Source organism: Biomphalaria glabrata, chromosome 16 (assembly GCF_947242115.1).
Source record: "Biomphalaria glabrata chromosome 16, xgBioGlab47.1, whole genome shotgun sequence".
Taxonomy (NCBI): Eukaryota; Metazoa; Mollusca; class Gastropoda; family Planorbidae; genus Biomphalaria; species Biomphalaria glabrata.
In genome coordinates, this window is record NC_074726.1 from 3,321,236 (window position 1) to 3,339,948 (window position 18,713).

Genomic DNA, 18,713 nt, shown 5'->3' on the forward strand with positions numbered 1-18,713 from the left:
ATTAACAACATCGTAACATAGTTGACCTAACTGTATTTATTTCTTATTAACAACATCGTAACATAGTTGACCTAACTGTATTTATTTCTTATTAACAACATCGTAACATAGTTGACCTAACTGTATTTATTTGTTATTAACAACATCGTAACATAGTTGACCTAACTGTATTTATTTGTTATTAACAACATCGTAACATAGTTGACCTAACTGTATTTATTTGTTATTAACAACATCGTAACATAGTTGATCTAACTGTATTTATTTCTTTTTACCAACATCGTAACATAGTTGACCTAACTGTATTTATTTCTTATTAACAACATCGTAACATAGTTGACCTAACTGTATTTATTTCTTATTAACAACATCATAACATACTTGACCTAACTGTATTTATTTCTTATTAACAACATCGTAACATAGTTGACCTAACTGTATTTATTTCTTATTAACAATAGATGATTGAAAGGAAGGGCTGTCAGTGACACAGTTTGTTTCTACTTAGTGTAATACATCTTAGTTTGATTTTAGCCGTCAGAACAAATCTTATAAAACAACAGCCGTCCAAAGCATTATAACTACATCAAGTCGTATCTTTAAAACAAGATTATAATCATTTTCCTCATATTGAATACTGCCATGTTAACGGCTTGGATTGTAATTAGCAGCTAGATAACCATTGCACTGTTTGTGAATCGCGTATTGTTGTTAATTATTATTGTTATAAGTATAATTTATATTCTCTATTTCATTATTATTCCTTTTTATTTTGTTTTCATCTTGATTATGTATACATTGTGAATATTTGTAACTTTGGCTGCCTTTATTGCACTTGTGCTTTGTGGCAAAATAAATAAAATGGCTAAAATGGTTAACTCTTTCTCTCCTGATTAAAGATACAATCGTTGATTTGACCCAATTAAATTTACTTATTTTTTAGAATCATAAACTCTAACTGATGTTATAAATAAAAAGGCATGTATTTATTTTCGCCAGTTATAACATTTTCTGAAAAAAAAAAACGTTATTGAAGTTTAACCCTAACATGCTAGTGAAATACAAATGGGAAAAATGAATAATTCCTTCTAAACGCGGAAGACAATTACGGAGAGACAGGGTTAAATTTTTAAAATTGTCCATCAAGACTACTACCGAAAGGTTCAGAAATTAATTTGTTCCTTGACTAGCAGACTGTATAAGCGCTACTCCATGAAAAGAATGAAGACGATTCTATGGAGTCATTCAATGAACTTCTCCATATGTTTGATTGATGTGGATGTTGTTGTTGTTCTGTTAGTTTTACACACTGGAGTGTGACAAATTACATACGCAGGACAACCAAGCACTAATCATGTTTGATACAAACACGCATAAAAAAATCTAAAAGATTCTAAAAAAAAAAAAAGGTTACAAAGACAGTTTGTGTGGAAACACAAACTTAAAATCGGCCCCCGAAGTGGTCCACCCAGGCAGGCTAGAATATTTTCAGAAAGAACATCCAAATGAAATTAGGCCTATATCAAAGACAAATGAGAGATAAGAATGGAGAAAGAAGTTAACAGAAGGTTAACAGATCTTGTGTAGTGCCCCAACGGTCCCGCAGATCAAAGGATAGGTGAAAGTGAAAGTAAAGTTAGATGTGAACCTGGCCTAACTAGTTCCCCTTTTAGACCTTGTGGTCTATAGGGCAAATGATGTAAAATTCATCTGTTTTTGTGGCCTACGGTTAACGAGGGTGTCATGTAGCCAGCACAACGACCAACCGCCTTTACTTTTCCCCAACTAATGTCAGGTACCCATTAGAGCTGAGTGGACTCAGAGGAGCCCAAAGATTCCAAAGTTGAAAATACCAGTCTACACCAGGATTCGAACCCGGGACCCCCGGTTTCGGAAGCCAAGCGCTTTACCGCTCAGCCACCGCGTCCCCACTGGCCTTACTGATGTCTTATATTTGATCAATTGATCAATCTCTTATTCGAATCCTCTTTTTTTTTTTTTTTTTTTGAAAGGAAACCTCAGAATTTGCGCTATTCAGTTTTAGCTTTATCATCATAGGAATCCTTGGGCCTTGGGCCTCTTTTCTTTGCCTCTTTTTTGGGCTTTATGTGCCTCTTTTATGTGCCATCTCGCCTTTTTTTCCGCATTGAAAACAAATATTTAGGAAATTGAAGTTTACAAGATTACTATTCGTTTCTAATTAGGTCTAACTTATAATGCATACTAATTAGCTTTTCCTCTTTAAAAAAAATTTGCATAACTGATTTTAAAAATTAGATTTTTCGCTTTCAGAAAAAAAAAGTAGCCGTTGCATCAGAACTTTGAATGGTCTAAAATATTGTGATGTCGGATTTTCAATATCTTTTCTAGTTTACGAGATCTAAGCGGGACGGACGGAAAGACGGACAGACATTTCGCACAAAAAGTAATAGCGTCTTTTCCCCTTTCGGGCGCCGCTAAAAATCACTCATTGGTTCAGGGTTTTGTGATTTTACCAACACAAAGAGATACAAGACACCGATAGCAAAGACACAAAAACTCTTTTGTTCCCCTGACAATCAAATCAGCTTATTAATTTATTGGGATTTCAAAAAAATGGCGCCTAATGACTTTCAGGACCACACTCGCCAGTACACAACACGTAGCAATTTATGTATGCTTACACAGCATGTATGAGTTTATCATCCGTGAGTTGATTTAGATATAGATACAGGAAGGTTTTTAAGTCATTGCATTTTTTCAGCCTTTATTGCTTTTTATTTTATTTGTTCATTTTGGGCCGCCCAATTCACTTTGCCTAGAGACTGCAATTATCTAATGCAACCCTAATTACATTATAAATCAACTTAAAATGAAAATGAAAATCAACGTAGTAGACTTTAGTATTAATATAAAATGGTATTTTGAACAAAATCTTACTAAAATTTTCAGTCTCTTCAGTCTCACGTTCTGGAGTCGTCTCCCTTAATTCAGACCACTGATGACAATGCCATCTAACTTGTATCATTCACAACCAATCGCTAACTTTTTTCCTCCACCGTTACCATAGAAACACACAGTCACCAACAGTCCAAAGCACATACCATATGTCCAATTTGTCCCTCTTTCAGTTTTTTCTCCTTCACATAAAATCTTTAACCTTCTTTACGTCATTCTCTATCCACCCCAAACCCTCAATCCCACAATCCCTCATAATTAAAAAAAAACAACAACATAAAAAAAAACAACAATTAAAAAAAAAACAACAACAACACTTTTGACTGGCAGACATTGATCTCTGCCTTTATATTTTAGATCAGTAATATTTCCCCTCCTCTACAAGCCTCTTGGAAAGAAACCCATATCTGGCTAGAATAAGCCAAAGTTTAAAAGGCCATCATTAATCGCACGCAATAACCAACATTTGTAAAAATTAAGTTGTTATATTTATTAGTCTTAGGTATCCCATGCCACTAAACACAGCAATTCTGTGTTTTTTATTGCATTGTCTACTTTTGTACAACATTTTGCTGGCCATATAAAATCATTCAATCATTGACCACAGAAATATTTAAAGCTATACGTAGCCAATAAATAGTTACTTAGTATGTTTAGATACATTCCAACAAGACCATGGACTATATATTGTAAAGTCAATGTACAATACAAACAATATCGGGAAATACCGTTACTACTTTTTCATTCGCCATTGCTTCTTCCTGGTTGGCAAAAAAATTGCATACAAATTAACCACCAAGCGACAAAATCTGATATTGTAAATTAATATTGTCATGGCTAATGGTAAGTAAATATCACCAATCATCTCAAATACATAGGAATTTTTTTAGTCCATAATGCACTGTCTACAAGTCCTAGTGGATTGCAGAATTATACATGGCTAGTGAAATTTCAGAGATGGACTAGATCTTGATTATTTCGTTTTTCATCAATTTTTATTGAGTTATTATTTTATGAAGGTGAAACAGTTGATGTTGTTTTTTTTCCAATCCATGTTTTAACAGTAACTGATCGTGCAACCTTAGAAGATCTTCTCGGAGTAATCCAATGCTATTAAAAAAATGATACATGTACCATGTCGCTTTATTTAATGTAGTCCCACAGACCTATATATAGTATGTGTAGACTGAACAGTGGAGAATTTTTAACACTACAGATTAAAGTCGTGAAAAACTTCATTAAAAAAAGCTAAAACAAGGCGTTGTTTTGTAAAGTAGTGATAAGAAGTAACTTTTTTCCATCCTAACCTATGTTACGTATAATATAATGTATAGATGATCTAATCAATAAACGAAAATAAGAGTAATAATTTAAGCTTAATCCTAGATTGGTGTGGGAAAATAACATGTATAAGCTTTTTTAACAGAGAGACATAGTTGATATAAGCTTTGTAAAAAGACTTTTTGGGCTTGTCTACTGTATCTTTTTAATGTATCGCGTTCATAAAGCAAGTAGGATATAATAGATTGGTACTCCTTCAGCTCTTTTTGTTCAGACATACCTCGATTGTCTCATTTATAATAGAATACACAACATTATGTCTCTCTGAATCACGACCTATTTTCACATGTATATTTCCAATAAGCTACAAATATTTCACCCAGCTCTAATGGATGCGAGACATTAGTTGGGAAAAGTAAAGGCGGTTGGTTTTTGTGCTGGTCACATGACCCCTCATTAACCCTAGGCCAAAGAATGACTTTACATCATATGCCTATATATCACAAGGTCTTAAAGGGACAATTTCCCTTTCTTTTAATACTAGAAAAGAATAATTAATTTGGCTTGAGTGTCTGAGTGGTTAGGCGCTTCGCTTCCGAATTTGCGATCCTGTCGTTCGAATCTCGGTGAAGATTGGGAATTTAAACTTCGGGATTTTTAGGGCACCCCCAAGTCCACCTAACTCTAATGTGCACCTGCCTTTAGTTGGGGAAAGTAAAGGCGGTAGGTCATTGTGCTGGCCACATGAAACCCTGCTCGTTAACCGTTTGCTAAAGAAACAGATGGCCTTTAACATTCTCTGCCCTATAGACCGCATGCTCTAAAAAGGGAAACTATTAAAACATTTTTATTATTTGTTTATTATTTTTGTTTAGCGCAACTTTCATGCTTAAGTATGCTCAGTTCATTATGGTCCTATTTCTTTTTTTTTTTTAGAAAAGTAGAGATGGGGGGGGGGGAGGCGATTCAACGCAACATTTTCAAAAACAATTTATTTTTAAAGTAGCACAATTCATAATTCGAACTCAAGTTTCTGCGATGGAAGGCCGACTCGTCAAGTAAAAGTAGAAGGTTAATAGTTATAAGTAAGTGTGAAAATTTTAGCAAATGACCTAATTCTCTACACAAGGCTTATCTCCCCTTCGCTTAGTAGGCTCTGCTGTCTCTATACAAAAAAAAAATATTTTAATTATTGATTAAATAATTGCTTTTTTAAAAAAAATGGATTGATGTGTTGCTATAGACAATGAATAATTGTGCAAAGTTTCATCTTGATCCGAGAAAGGGGAAGGGAAAGAAATAACCTTAACAAGATCAAATTCAGTCAGAGTTGCTATGAACTTAGTAGAAAAGGTTGTTCGTCTTCATGCTCATTCTAATCTATATGCATATACATTTCAATTTGGACACTAAACACAGAGAGGCTTAAAGAAGCATTCAAGCATTTGAGAGTAAATGAGACAGACACTGGGTATTAGACACCAGGCAAAGAAGACAATGAGCTAGTAGTAATTTTACACATTTACACTCTGGTTGACAAAACAAGAAATCTTGAATACTGTGATGAGACAAAAAGCTGAGCTGGTTCGGTCATATTGTAAGACATAAAGTCACAGTCAAAAATCATACTTTAAGGTATTGTGGGGGAAAAAAAGTGTACACAATTTAAAAGGGGGAATAACTCCACTTCTAAAAACGTAGTATTTATTTTCATTTTTTTAAAAACCCATAACTTATTGTTCATTTTTTAAACTGATTAGTTTTTAAATTGATTACTTTTTAAATTGATTACTTTTTCAAATGATTACTTTTTACATTGATTACTTTATGCTAGATACAACCAACACGTGTTTAAAGTTTCAAAGTGATACGTAAATGGGTATGGGAGAAATAACGTGTACTAGAGATTGTACCAAACAGAAAGACAGACAGTTGATATAAACTTTGTGGAAAAAAATGCTCTAGTTTATCTTAAATTACCATATAAAAAAAACCAACAAAAGTTGACCTCCTCAGCCCATCTACAAAACCATTTAAAAATCTTCCCATATATTTGAGATACTATTATTTCTGTAATATCTCTATTATCATTGAAAACTTACACATTTAACAAAAAATGTCTAAAATCTAACTCTTTTTTTAGGATCTGTCAAGCTCAAAGCTGCTGATATTAGACGTTACAATTACTTGACGAACGAGAAAAATGAACGACTTTGCGCAATAGATTGTCACGAAGACAAATTTGTATTAGCTAGTGAGTTTCCTGACTCAGAGATGAAAAGACAGTGCCAAAAGATGAACATCTTAGAATTGGTCAATAATTCAATACAATTGTCAGTACGAGTTGAGGTGCGACTAACTGAACCAAGCCAGGGAAGAAATCAGTTACAAGAATCTGTTCCTGAAATGTACAGCAAATTCAAGAATGTTGTCATGCCACATACCGGAAGTGGGATCATTAAAGACATATACACAAACGAGTCTTCCTCCGAAAGTCAAGTGGAAGTTTGTACAGCAATGCACGTTGTTTTTAATGACGAGGAAGCCAAAAACACGAAATGTAGTCTGTATTTTGATGGTGAGGGTTACAGAACGGTTATCTTAACCGGAATAAATGAATCAGGCTCAAACATCAGCAGCGATTGGTGTAAATTTCTTTGTAAAGTCGACAGCCAAAAGATTGACGAAATCAAGGAGAACTTTAAAAAGTTTGAGACAGAATTGGGGAATAAAAAACGAAAGAAAATGAACAGGAAAAGAAAAGTAATTTTAATCTCCCATCCACATGGCGGATATAAATATATCTCTATGGGAGATCAAATAATTGAAAAAGATGGCATCAGGTACGACACGCCATCTTGCAAAGGTTGTAGCGGTGGCTATATAATTCCAGTTGGATATATTGATAAAGGTACTTATGTTCACAGCGGATCTAGCTATGAAAACGGTAAAAGAATGTACGGTTATGCCAGCGGATTGATTCCAGTAGTAAAACATGGACAATAAATCACCTTTTCTTGACAGTTTCCTTTATACAGTTTTCTTAATTTTAAAATATTTTTGAAATCAAATAAATTTGTTCTGTTGCTAATGTATATTTCGTTTTTGATATTGACATCGTGACCTTGTTGGTGTATCAATTAGCAATATATGTTAAACATTCTGATTGTATTTAACAGTAGAAAAATCATGTATTTTTTTTTATCATGCCACATCCCCAAGCCTTAGTGCACATTCCTGTATTTATGATTATACCCTGAAAATACAACATAGAAATCTGATCATTATGCTAGTAAAGTCGATAAGAACAGAAGACAGTAAAATGAATAATTGTTCCTTACTCATATTGACATATTTATACATAAACCAGTGTAATGAAATAGAAAGTACCGGTATCCTCAAGTTATAAAATTGCATTTATTTTTGGTCTACAGTACACTTTTACTTATTGTAAAAGTGTTTAACTGCCAGAGTTTAAATATAATGGATTGGATTTAATATGACAACAATTACAGTATTTTCTTTTCTTTTTACTCTAGCACTATTATATTAATGCCTTTTGCCTAATCCTATATATCAGGGTTCTGCAACCCATTTCACGTCTGAAACGAAATGAAAAAAAAAACACACGATGGGTCAAAGTAGTATTTCAAATGGATTTTAAAACAATGAGATACATTATGATAAAAATTTATATAAACACATTTCTAATACTGTACACCAATTGTATTACTGCCGAGCGTAACTATACAATTTTGCTTATCGTGAAAAATAGCTTTCTCATATATATTATTTTTATAGTTTTTTTTTGGTACAAGTAGACCCAGTCTAGATTTATATCTCTCTGTCTGTTTGAGTACAGATACTCTAGATCAAGATCTTATAGTAATGAGTTAAAAGTTTAGAGTCTAGATCTGATCAAGTCTGGGCTGTCTGGTTAACTGGTATTAGCTCTACACTTTCAGTTATAAATAAATAAATATATCACTTTTATATACCTCTAATTTCATGCTTATAGCTTGCTTAGAGCGCTATGGTCCAAACTCATTTGTGGACCAGTTGGTGGGGGGGGGGGGGTATCTGGGAGAAGGTTTTCCGTGCTCTCTTTAGTCGCTCAGTAACTACAACTCTGCTCGAGTCGGGTGTCGAACTTCCAGCCCCCTTCATAGGGGAGGGGGGGTATCTGCCAAGCCAAGTTCAAGCATGATTGGCCTCTCGACCTCGCTTCCCATGGTGCCAGGCTTCAACCCTTGCCGCTGCCATTCCAAGTCGTCCTGCAGGAGTTTTGGTCTAGATATTTAATCTCTTCCTGTCGGAAGGGAAAGTATCAAACCTGTCAAACATTTTACTTTTTCTGAAAGTTAAGACGGTTGGTCGTTGTGATGGCAACGTGTAAATCTCATCAATCGTTGTCCAAACAGATGATCTTTATACCATCTGCCCTGTAGATCGCCAGATCTAAAAGAGGCAATAAAGCTTTTCTTGTCGCCTGGCACATAGATTGAAGGACGAATAGGATTGGTAAATATTTCAATACAATTGACAGACGTCATGGGATAACATCTTGCTAACAATACTAAATTCTTAGTACACCGGACCTGTGTGATGAGCACTTTGCTATACTGTAGTGAAACATGGTCAACATACTCATGGCAGGAAAAAAAGCTTAATGTCTTCCACCTCCGATGCCTAAGACGGAGCTTAAGATTAAGGTGGCAAGATAAAATAACCAATGAGTGCTACGAAGAGCAGGGTGCCAGGACATCCGCTCTGTAATCAGCAACAGACGCCTTGGCTGGCTTGGCCATGTTCATAGAATGCCAGAAATTCAACTTTCACAAGAGATTCTGTATTGCGATCTAATAGAAGGCAGGAGAGCCGCTGGTCGCCCACTTTTACGGTATGTATGCAAACGCGATATGAAGTTCTTCAAAATCGACACTAGTGTCGGGGCAGGTATGGCAAGAGTGAATATTTTACTCAGATGATATTTTGTTAAGAGAGTTATATCCCTTTGTTTAAGTACTCCCAGGTTATAAATGTGAACAGTCTGCACGTGTTATAAACTGAATGGTTAAGTCTTCGTTGAATGTGCGAGAGAGTGTGTTAGTCAGCGAGGTCTTGTTCCCAGTCAAGGAAGGTTGGACGGTTGTTTTCTGGACTTGTGCTTGTATAGTTAATATTTTTGGAGAGTGTTTCTGTCATTAAGTATTTCTTGGGATATTAAAGTTATTATTATTTTCATGGACAACTGGAATTTCTTTGTGGAGTTTATTAGTAGTAATTACTTGTTCGTAAGTAACCCCTAACGAGAAAGGAAAAGAACCTGACAACTAGCAGCTGGAAAAAAAGTGCCACTGGAGCATAAAGGAAGGGTCCCGGATTGCAGATGCCATACACAACAGTAGTAGAAAAAGGGTAAAAATTCAACGATGCCTAGTGATTAAATATGCCCAACCTGTGTATGCAGGCCTCTTTAGTCACACAAGAAGTTGCAATAGGAAAAGATCGTCTCTCGAGACTTATAATGTCACAGAAAAGTACTTAGATTAATTAATAGGGCATTAGAAGCTGATCTTCTTTTTAAGCTTCAGAAAATAGCTTCATTTTTCTGCTTTAAAAGCCAGCAACATTGTAGCTAGCTTTACCACAGACTCATTTTCTTGTTTTTATTTGGAGAGTATTCCCATCAATCCTACTATCTCTAGGCGTAGTTTAGAAATCTTTTATTTGCGGTTCAAACCAAGTATGGCGTCATATTTTGTTTTTTTAATGCCGTTTATACATTGTTTTAAAAACAGCCACACTTTCTTTAGAAATCAAATATACTGTTTTATTATCATGTTCCACAAAAATAGGCGTTTAAATGTTAAAGGTCATGCTAGCAATCCTTCAGAGAAAAATTGACGCCCCAACGTAGGTAAAGCTACATTTTTCATATTTTTTTTATGAAGGGTAGGGTTTGAACCCGGAACCATCGATAAATCCAAACGACAGTCCAGCGCGCAAACAGCACGACCAGGCATACATATATCGACCACAATTTGTGGGCCGGATTGTATGGCAATGCCCGAGCCAATTTTGACATCCTGTCCTTTCCTGCGAATAGATGGAATGTCCAGTCAAAACGAATTGTTCTTGGTTGAGTTATTAATGATCTTGTATTCTTCACTGTCAGGACTTTGATTACTTATTAATAGGTATGATATTGCAATATATGTACAATGATATGAAAAACTACTAATATGAATGCAAAGTAAAACAAATGCATATGACATGATGTAAGCTAATAATCCATTAATTCAGTTCAATTAACTACTACTGGGCCACTGCAGCCTATTTAATAGTCGCTGGCTTATAAGTATAGATCTTAATCTATCTCGATCTCTTTAAAAATATCACTAGCGATATTTTTTTTTTATTCCATCGTGATTTTTCTAGAGATTGAATAAAATGCAGAGACGATTTATTTTGTAACCTAAATCTTAATTTTCACAGATTATCTTTATCTCTACCCAGATTGGGCCACGCGTAATCAGTTTCGCATAGGGCCCCGAAATAGTTAGGACAGGCCCTATACTTCAACAGCTGTTATTAAGTCTCATGCTGACAGCCAGATTGCATAGAAATGCCTGAGCCGATTTGGACACCCAGTTCGCTTGTGAGTACTGGTAATAAAAACTTAGCTCAGATCTTCTAAGAACATAAGAGAAATATGGAAACTTGATAAACATTTCATTAAGAAACATAATTAATTTTTTTTTACTGGCGAATTTTTTTTTTTTTCAGAACAGAAAATCATAACATTAAATTAGGCCCATCTACAATTCTATACGTTAGATTTTATAAGAGTGTGAATCTTTACGACTGTTTCAAAAAATAGCTTAGCAAAATGAACATTAAATATCAATATAAATATAAAACTACTTGTAATTATAATAGATTAACTATTACGAAAACATAATAAAGCAATTTAACAATTTTTTTAAAAAATTGATTCATGTCTTTTTAGGCTGAATGAATAATAGTGCAAATGTTTAACTTGATTCGAGATTAGGGAATGGGAGAAAAAACATGTTTAAACTTTTTACCAGACAAACAGAGTTGATGTAAGCTTTGTAAACAAATATTTACCTGCTGCTATACATGAAAGCTCACAAATAGGATTGATACGATGATGTTACTAGAGTAGCAATGATGTAGCTACAATATGCGGTGGTGGCGAGAGATGCCGAAATGGAACTGTGTTAGTAAACACCTTCGTCCGCCGTTTTATCTGATGACAATCTGCTGTAGGCCTACCCTCCTACAACAGCGCAAAAATCGGAGATTTGCCAATACCTGCAGTCATGGGCGTATACAGGTTTTTTTTTTCTGGGGGGGGGGATTTTTTTCTCCCCCCCCCTTCAGGCACCCCCCCCCTCCCCGAGGAAAAAATCTCTCTCTCTCTCTATATATATATATATAAATATATATGTGTGTGTGTGTATATATATAATTAATCTTTTTTAAATTCTGACTCTTCAATTCTTTCGGAAGACGTTTATTATACCCAAGAATAGGTTCTTCCTGGAGTTAGTGGAAAATTTGTAGACTCCCCGCCCTTGATAGTAATGGGGTCTGGGGGAGCACTGTGAGCTCCCCCAGCGCGGGGCGGAGACCAGCCGCCAAGCACTATTTCCAGTATTGAAAGCTTCAAAAATGCATATTCTTAGGTATCTACAGTGCATTATTCTGCTATTAAAAAGTTTTATTACTAAACTTGTGCTATTCTTACTTACTTAGATCCTCCCGCGCCGTTCGGCTCAATGGGTGGCAAGGTGTTTCTACAAAAATCTGTCACTGGCAATGTCTGAAGCCTCTTCCCACCTGCTCTGAGGACCTCTATGAAAGTGTGGCGTGAAGTTGTACTAGGATTTTCCTGTTTGCGGTTTCTACGTAATGGCCTCCATGTCATTGCAACTCTTATTATGCGTAATTCATTTTGTCGGAATACATGTCCTGCAAACCTCATGCGACGCTCTGTCACAACCTTACCAAGGGGTCGACTCCCAGTTCGGCATAGGATTTCCTTGATTGAGACCCGATCTCTATAACTCTATAACCTAACTCCTAAAATCCGTCTTAGCCATCTTTGTTGAGCCACATTTAGTCTTTTTCAATTTAGGCAGATGACTATCCACTGCACTTTATTAATGGAGTCCAGCTACTGGTAGAAGTTTTGTAACCTCTCTTGGCTACGCTCTTGGAATTAGGTGATTGTAGTTTGCTTTAGATTTTATATCGAAAATGGAAGTTTTATCGTCAAAATCATCTGTTGTGGGGTTTTAAACTAAAATATCTCGAGTTTTTTTTTTAACCATATTTAGCTACGCTCATAGAATTTGGTGAGTGTAGTTTGCTTTAGAATAATATTGAAGAGGTGGCTTTCAACCTCAAAACTCTCTATAAGGGGATTTTAAACTCAAAAACATCAGGAGTGGTTTTGAACTAAAAAAAGCCATCTGAAAGAGAGGATTTAAACTCAAAACTCCCCATTGGCTTGGCTAAGCTCAAAGAATTTTAGTGTGTAATTTACATTTTTTTTATATTGAAGAGGTATTTTTTAGCATCAAACCCTGCTGAAGAGGGTTTAAACTTAAAACCCCTTTGGTTACTCTCAAAGATGTTTGAGTGTGTAATTTGCTTTTTTTTATTAATGAGATATTTTTTTAGCTTCAAACCCCACTGAAAAACGGGGGGGGGGGGGGGTCAAACTCAAAACCCCCTTTGGCTACACTCATAGAATTTGGAGTGTGTAAATTGCTTTTTTTATATTAAAGAGGTATTTTTTTAGCTTTAAACCCCGCTGAAGGGGGTTTAAACTCAAACCCTCTTTGGCTACGCTCATAGCATTCTCAGTGTGTAATTTTTATATTGAAGAGGGGTTTTTATAGTAAATTTCGGAGGGGGGGTTTAAAATCGAAACCATCCTTAGCTATTCTCGTAACCTTATCTGATAATTGGGTAAACTCTTGGGATAAATAGCGGGAAAATATCTTGAGTTTGGCAACGTCGGCATTGCTCAAAGTGAGACTATTAGAGATACAATCGCTTTCACAATTTTCCACTCACTAAACGTTTAGAGACTCGGGTGTCACCACTCCGTGGAGTCGGAGTCTTACAGTGGCGTATATTCTATTCTGTTCAAGTGTCAGCCATGTGAAAGACCTAACAGACCCAGCATGGAGCGGGTTGCCAGAATAAGCAAGGAAAATCAATGAATTAGCAGATTTAAAGTTTTCAATTAGACTTGCACAATTAAGTTAACAGTTTGATACGCATAGGACGTAATTAAATTCTCTTGAAGCAAACGTTTGTAATAAATAACAAGATATATATTTCAGAAGTTATGATGCATAAATAATAAAAGTTTTTCACCTCGAGAGCCCTTAGAAAGTTATCCCAGTTCATAAATAAAACAGCAAAATATTCAACAACTTAAAACGTTGTAAATATGATGTTATTTATTTTAGCATTCATGATAAGAAAAAAAATTCTCGACGTTTGAGTCAGTCGACACCGGGAATTTCCGATATGATATATAATCTTTACAAGTATTTAAGTTAAGGCATGATGTTTAAAGTTCAATGTTAAGTGTTTATTGTTAATGATGATGTGTATATATCACATTGAGATGAGATTTTATTAGATAAGATAATATAGAACTTTTGCATTTATCAAATTATGATTACATCTACTAAGATGAAACACTATATTTAGATGCAAATATTATAGAACGTATTAAGATGTCTAAAGCTGTAGTCAGTGTAGATAAAGAGAGTATAAAGAAAAATTGTGAATATATTATAAGTGAAATCGACGCTCTGGAACTTGTGGACTTTTTAGTTGAAAATAAAGCTATAACATTGAATGATAGACAACGTATTGTAGCTAATCAATCAAAGATTAAAAGGAATATAGATCTTATCGATTTAATATTGAACGACACTACTGAAAACGCCTTGCATTTTTTCTTGCAATCGTTAAAACTAAAAAGCAAACATGTCCTGGATAGACTACAAAAAACTGGTAAATAAAAACTTTGTTTTGTTTACACTTAGTAACATGCATGCAAAATATACTTTTTAAAAAAAGTTATTATAATAATATTAATTAATAGAAAGCAAATGAGAGTGAGAGAGAGTGAGAGAGAGATAGGTATATTTTATTCAATTCTCTATTAAAGCCTATATTTTGCAGCTTTGTAGCCTATTAGGTTTTAGTTATGCAAAAATTAAAAAAGAAAAAAGAAAAAAATTGCACTCAAACCACTAATTACACATTTTGGGATTAATATAAATAATAATAATAATAATAATAATAATAATAATAATAATAATAATAATAATAATAATCACCAAGTTGCAAAGTTAATACACCAACACCTGGCTTTGACGTACAAATTGATCGGCAAGGACACTCCTCCTTATTATAAATACTCTCCGCAAGAGGTTCTCGAGTCTGCTGAACATCTGCTGTACTGGGATAGGCCTATTCTGACCGACAAAACGGTAGATTTCAATCGCCCGGATCTGCTGTTCATCGATAAAAAAGAAAAAACCGCTACCATTATCGATATCGCCGTACCACTGTCTCATAATTTAAGAAAAACTGAGAAAAACAAAGAAAATATGGGAACCTAGGCTTGGAGATTAAGCGTCTATGGAAATTGTCCAAAATAACAATTTACCCCATTGTTATATCAACCGAGGGGATAATAAAAACTGACCTCACAGACACCTTCAAGGCCCTTAACATTCCTAGGAACATCTTCGTTGCCTGTCAGAGGGCGGTACTGCTGCAGACCTGCCACATCACCAGAATATTCCTCAGTGGAAACTGTTAAAGGGACTACGATGAATTTTGTTTCTCTTTAGCGAAACTCGACCCTGGCAGCGCCAGAGAATGACTACTCGTTCATTTGTAACATAATAATAATAATAATAATAATCATCTTTATTATCCATAAAGACATTTGTCTTACAATTAGTGCATTACACCAAACAAAACATATGTGTATAAAATTGGAATCACATTTAAGTGCATATTATTAGTAAAGAAAGAAAAAAAAAAACGAAAGCCGTATGAATATGCGTATGGAAAAAAATTTAAGCCATATACAACCTGTTTTTTTTTTCTTCCTTGCACAGATTCTCACGATCAGGCTACATCAGGTAAGTAAAATCATACGTTTATTTTTTTATTTATATATATATATATATATATATATATATATATTATATTTTATAGTTCTGAGCCGAGATTTAAAAAGTTTATTTTAAAAATAGTTGTAATGCATATTAGAAAAATAACATACTTTAAATTGATAGCTGTTACGCACCCACTATTATCAACCCTAATAGAGTCATAGCAAAGTTCTATAAAGACATAAACTCCACTCTGATGATATAAAAAAATCCGATAAGCTACCCATTCTCTACGACGTCAAAGCAAGTGTCGACTATGAGTATTTTGTCTGAAAAGGAGGCAAAAGAGGATAGGCCAGTGCACCAGCAAGGAACTATTACTTCTCCAGACTTGTGATGAACACAAGCTGCTTTGCAGAGTGTGTAACAGCACACCGCCGTATCATTTTAAAACTTAACATTCGGATACAACTAAAGAGACGTCCGCATGAAATCTAAACCTTCAAAAAGTCAAAACATGTCAATACAAGCTGATAAGAACTTTCCGCACTAGTCGAATCAAATGTAGACTAAAGCTAAAAATAGCACTGAGAAGAGACTAACTATTCGATAAATACAGCGCTTAGTCAATTGTATATGTACAACAGCCAGTCCACTAAAAATGTGTTTACATTCGTAAAAGAGTACAAATTAATGACGTCAAACGTAAGTTAACTGGCTCAGCAAGACATCTGAGATAATTCTAGTTCGCTGGCAAGCAAGACATAAAAAACGTCTTCCATGCCATGAACGATATCTATGGTCCCTCACAGTCAGGCTCATCCTCTCTACTAATACTGTAAGAACAAAACTATTGACAGATAAGTAAGAAATCCTGAAACGCTAATCCGAACAATTTTAAAGATCATTTATTTTTTTAGATCAGCTTCCAACCAGGTTCCTCCATAAAGGAGTGACTTGCATAGAGGTGTAAAAATCCAGTATACGCTTGTCCTAGGGCTTGGCCCCAGGCATCTCTAGATGAGCTTCTGAGACTCCCCAGTAGCTGACTAAGGAGGTAGTGAAATTAACATATGTTTAGAAGGTCGTCAAAAGAAACACAGATAAAATGTAAAACCGTGCCTGTATAACCTAACAGAAAAAAATCGTTTATACTAAGTCAGTTTCTAATTATGTAAAAAAAAAAAAAACAAAAAAAAAAAACAACAAACGAACGATAGGAATTACTTGTTTTGGGACACACAAAGCTTACCGCACAGGATGAAACCGACCATAATGTTAACTATTTTTCTTAACATCAATAAAGGGTCAAATAATCGATTACAATTGATAAAATGAAATTTATGTGTTTTTTTTTTTTTTTTTTTTTTTGGGTGGGGGGGGGGGGGGTGGGGTGGGGGGGGGGCGTTATGCAAAAATAAATGTAGTGTAGAAAACGGTATGAAGATATTCAATTAGGGTCTTCGGAAAATGCCTCCCCTCTTCACCTAAAAATAATGATCTAAAGATACAGTATCTTGGTTGCTTTATGATTAAGGGTGCTATAAAAAAAATAAAACCATATGTGCTTTAACTAGCAGTCGATCAATTGGTGCATGCTAAAACAAAAAACCAACAAAGCTGTCATCGTAATTAAAAAATGCGAAAGTTTGTAATGCACTTTTGTATTTATGGTAATAAGGTGCAATCTAAAATCAACATGCAGTATTAAATATTTTGATATAAAATTGAAAAGCCAAAGAAAAGTCAAAGATTGTACGTAATACTAACTTTCTTTTTGGTTGTGAGCGTGGGGATAGAGCCTACTAGTGATAATAGAATTCACGGGCAAAAAAAAAACAAAAAAAAACAACAAATGGCCAGACAGAGAAAAAGGGTAAAAAAGAGACAAACAGGGTGAGCTTTGTAAAGAGAATTATTACAAGGTGAGCTTTGTAAAGAGAATTATTACAATGTGAACTTTGTAAAGAGAATTATTACAGGGTGAACTTTGTAAAGAGAATTATTACAGGGTGAGCTTTGTAAAGAGAATTATTATAGGGTGAGCTTTGTAAAGAGAATTATTACAAGGTGAGCTTTGTAAAGAGAATTATTACAGGGTGAGCTTTGTAAAGAGACTTATTACGGGTGAGCTTTGTAAAGAGACTTATTACAGGGTGAGCTTTGTAAAGAGAATTATTACAGGGAGAGCTTTGTAAAGAGAATTATTACAGGGTGAGCTTTGTAAAGAGAATTATTATAGGGTGAGCTTTGTAAAGAGAATTATTACAAGGTGAGCTTTGTAAAGAGAATTATTACAGGGTGAGCTCTGTAAAGAGACTTATTACAGGGTGAGCTTTGTAAAGAGACTTATTACAGGGTGAGCTTTGTAAAGAGAATTATTACAGGGAGAGCTTTGTAAAGAGAATTATTACAGGGTGAGCTTTGTAAAGAGAATTTTACAGGGTGAGCTTTGTAAAGAGAATTATTACAGGGTGAGCTTTGTAAAGAGAATTATTACAGGGTGAAAAAGATTGAAAAATTTAGGAGGTTGCAGAAAGAAACCGAAAGATAGAAAGCAAAGAGCAAAAAAAAAAAAAAATTGACGGATCACCGATTATAGGGTATACATAATTTATACTTGTATGTAATTATTGTTAATTACATTTATATAAAATATAAACTAAAATCATGATCTTCTTAAATGCTCTTTGCTTTCTATCTTTCGGATTAAACTCAAAACGTCCTTGGCTGTGCCTGGGCAAGTGATAGTTTAGTATTAAAATCTCACCTAAAATAAATAGAATCAAAGCAAAAAATCAGCCACTAAATTCCGACCCCCCCCCCCATGGGGGGATTTCATTTCGGGGGGGGGGGGGTTGAACCCCCAAATCCCCCTCCCTAGCTACGCCCATGATATATATATATATAGTCACACATTTTTATCTTTAACTAACACCACAAGAATCAATAAAGAAAACGAATCAATTAGTTAACTAACTACTGGGGATAAATTATTGTGTTTGATATTTCAAATAATAATTGACTCCAGTCAAGTTCTATTTCTTTCCATTGAAAAGATGACTAATACAGTTCATACCACCACTTCAGCCAAGTAGTATTCCTTTCCATTACTTAAGATACCAAACACAATAATTTATCACCGATAGTTAATTAACTAATTGATTAAATTACTTTTTTGATTCTTGTGTTATTAGGAGAAAAAAAAATGTGCGAAATTTCAGCTTGATCCGAGATAAGGTGTAAGAGAAATGAATTGTACAAACTTTTGGTCAGACAGAAATACAGAAATGCCGACGGTCTGTA

At 34.7% G+C, this 18,713-nt stretch overlaps 2 protein-coding genes across 9 annotated transcripts in view; both read left to right on the forward strand.

Annotated features, from left to right (window-relative positions):
- The first annotated feature begins 3,627 nt into the window (after positions 1 to 3,627).
- LOC129923441 (uncharacterized) lies at positions 3,628 to 7,309 on the forward strand. The gene is made up of 2 exons (XM_056014350.1): positions 3,628 to 3,780; positions 6,362 to 7,309. The coding sequence occupies exons 1-2, from the start codon at positions 3,771 to 3,773 to the stop codon at positions 7,222 to 7,224; spliced, it is 873 nt and encodes a 290-aa protein (XP_055870325.1). The 5' UTR covers positions 3,628 to 3,770; the 3' UTR covers positions 7,225 to 7,309.
- Positions 7,310 to 13,806: 6,497 nt separating this feature from the next.
- Positions 13,807 to 18,713, forward strand: part of LOC106057074 (uncharacterized) — a 35,034-nt gene continuing 30,127 nt past the window's right edge. For 5 of the 8 annotated variants that reach the window (XM_056014258.1, XM_056014262.1, XM_056014259.1 and 2 more), the window contains exons 1-2: positions 13,807 to 14,289; positions 15,411 to 15,434. In XM_056014258.1, coding sequence (XP_055870233.1) covers positions 14,007 to 14,289; positions 15,411 to 15,434 — 307 coding nt within the window. In that variant the 5' untranslated portion in view covers positions 13,807 to 14,006. The remainder of the gene's footprint in view (positions 14,290 to 15,410; positions 15,435 to 18,713) is intronic. The other 3 variants (XM_056014265.1, XM_056014263.1, XM_056014266.1) reach the window with 1 other exon arrangement.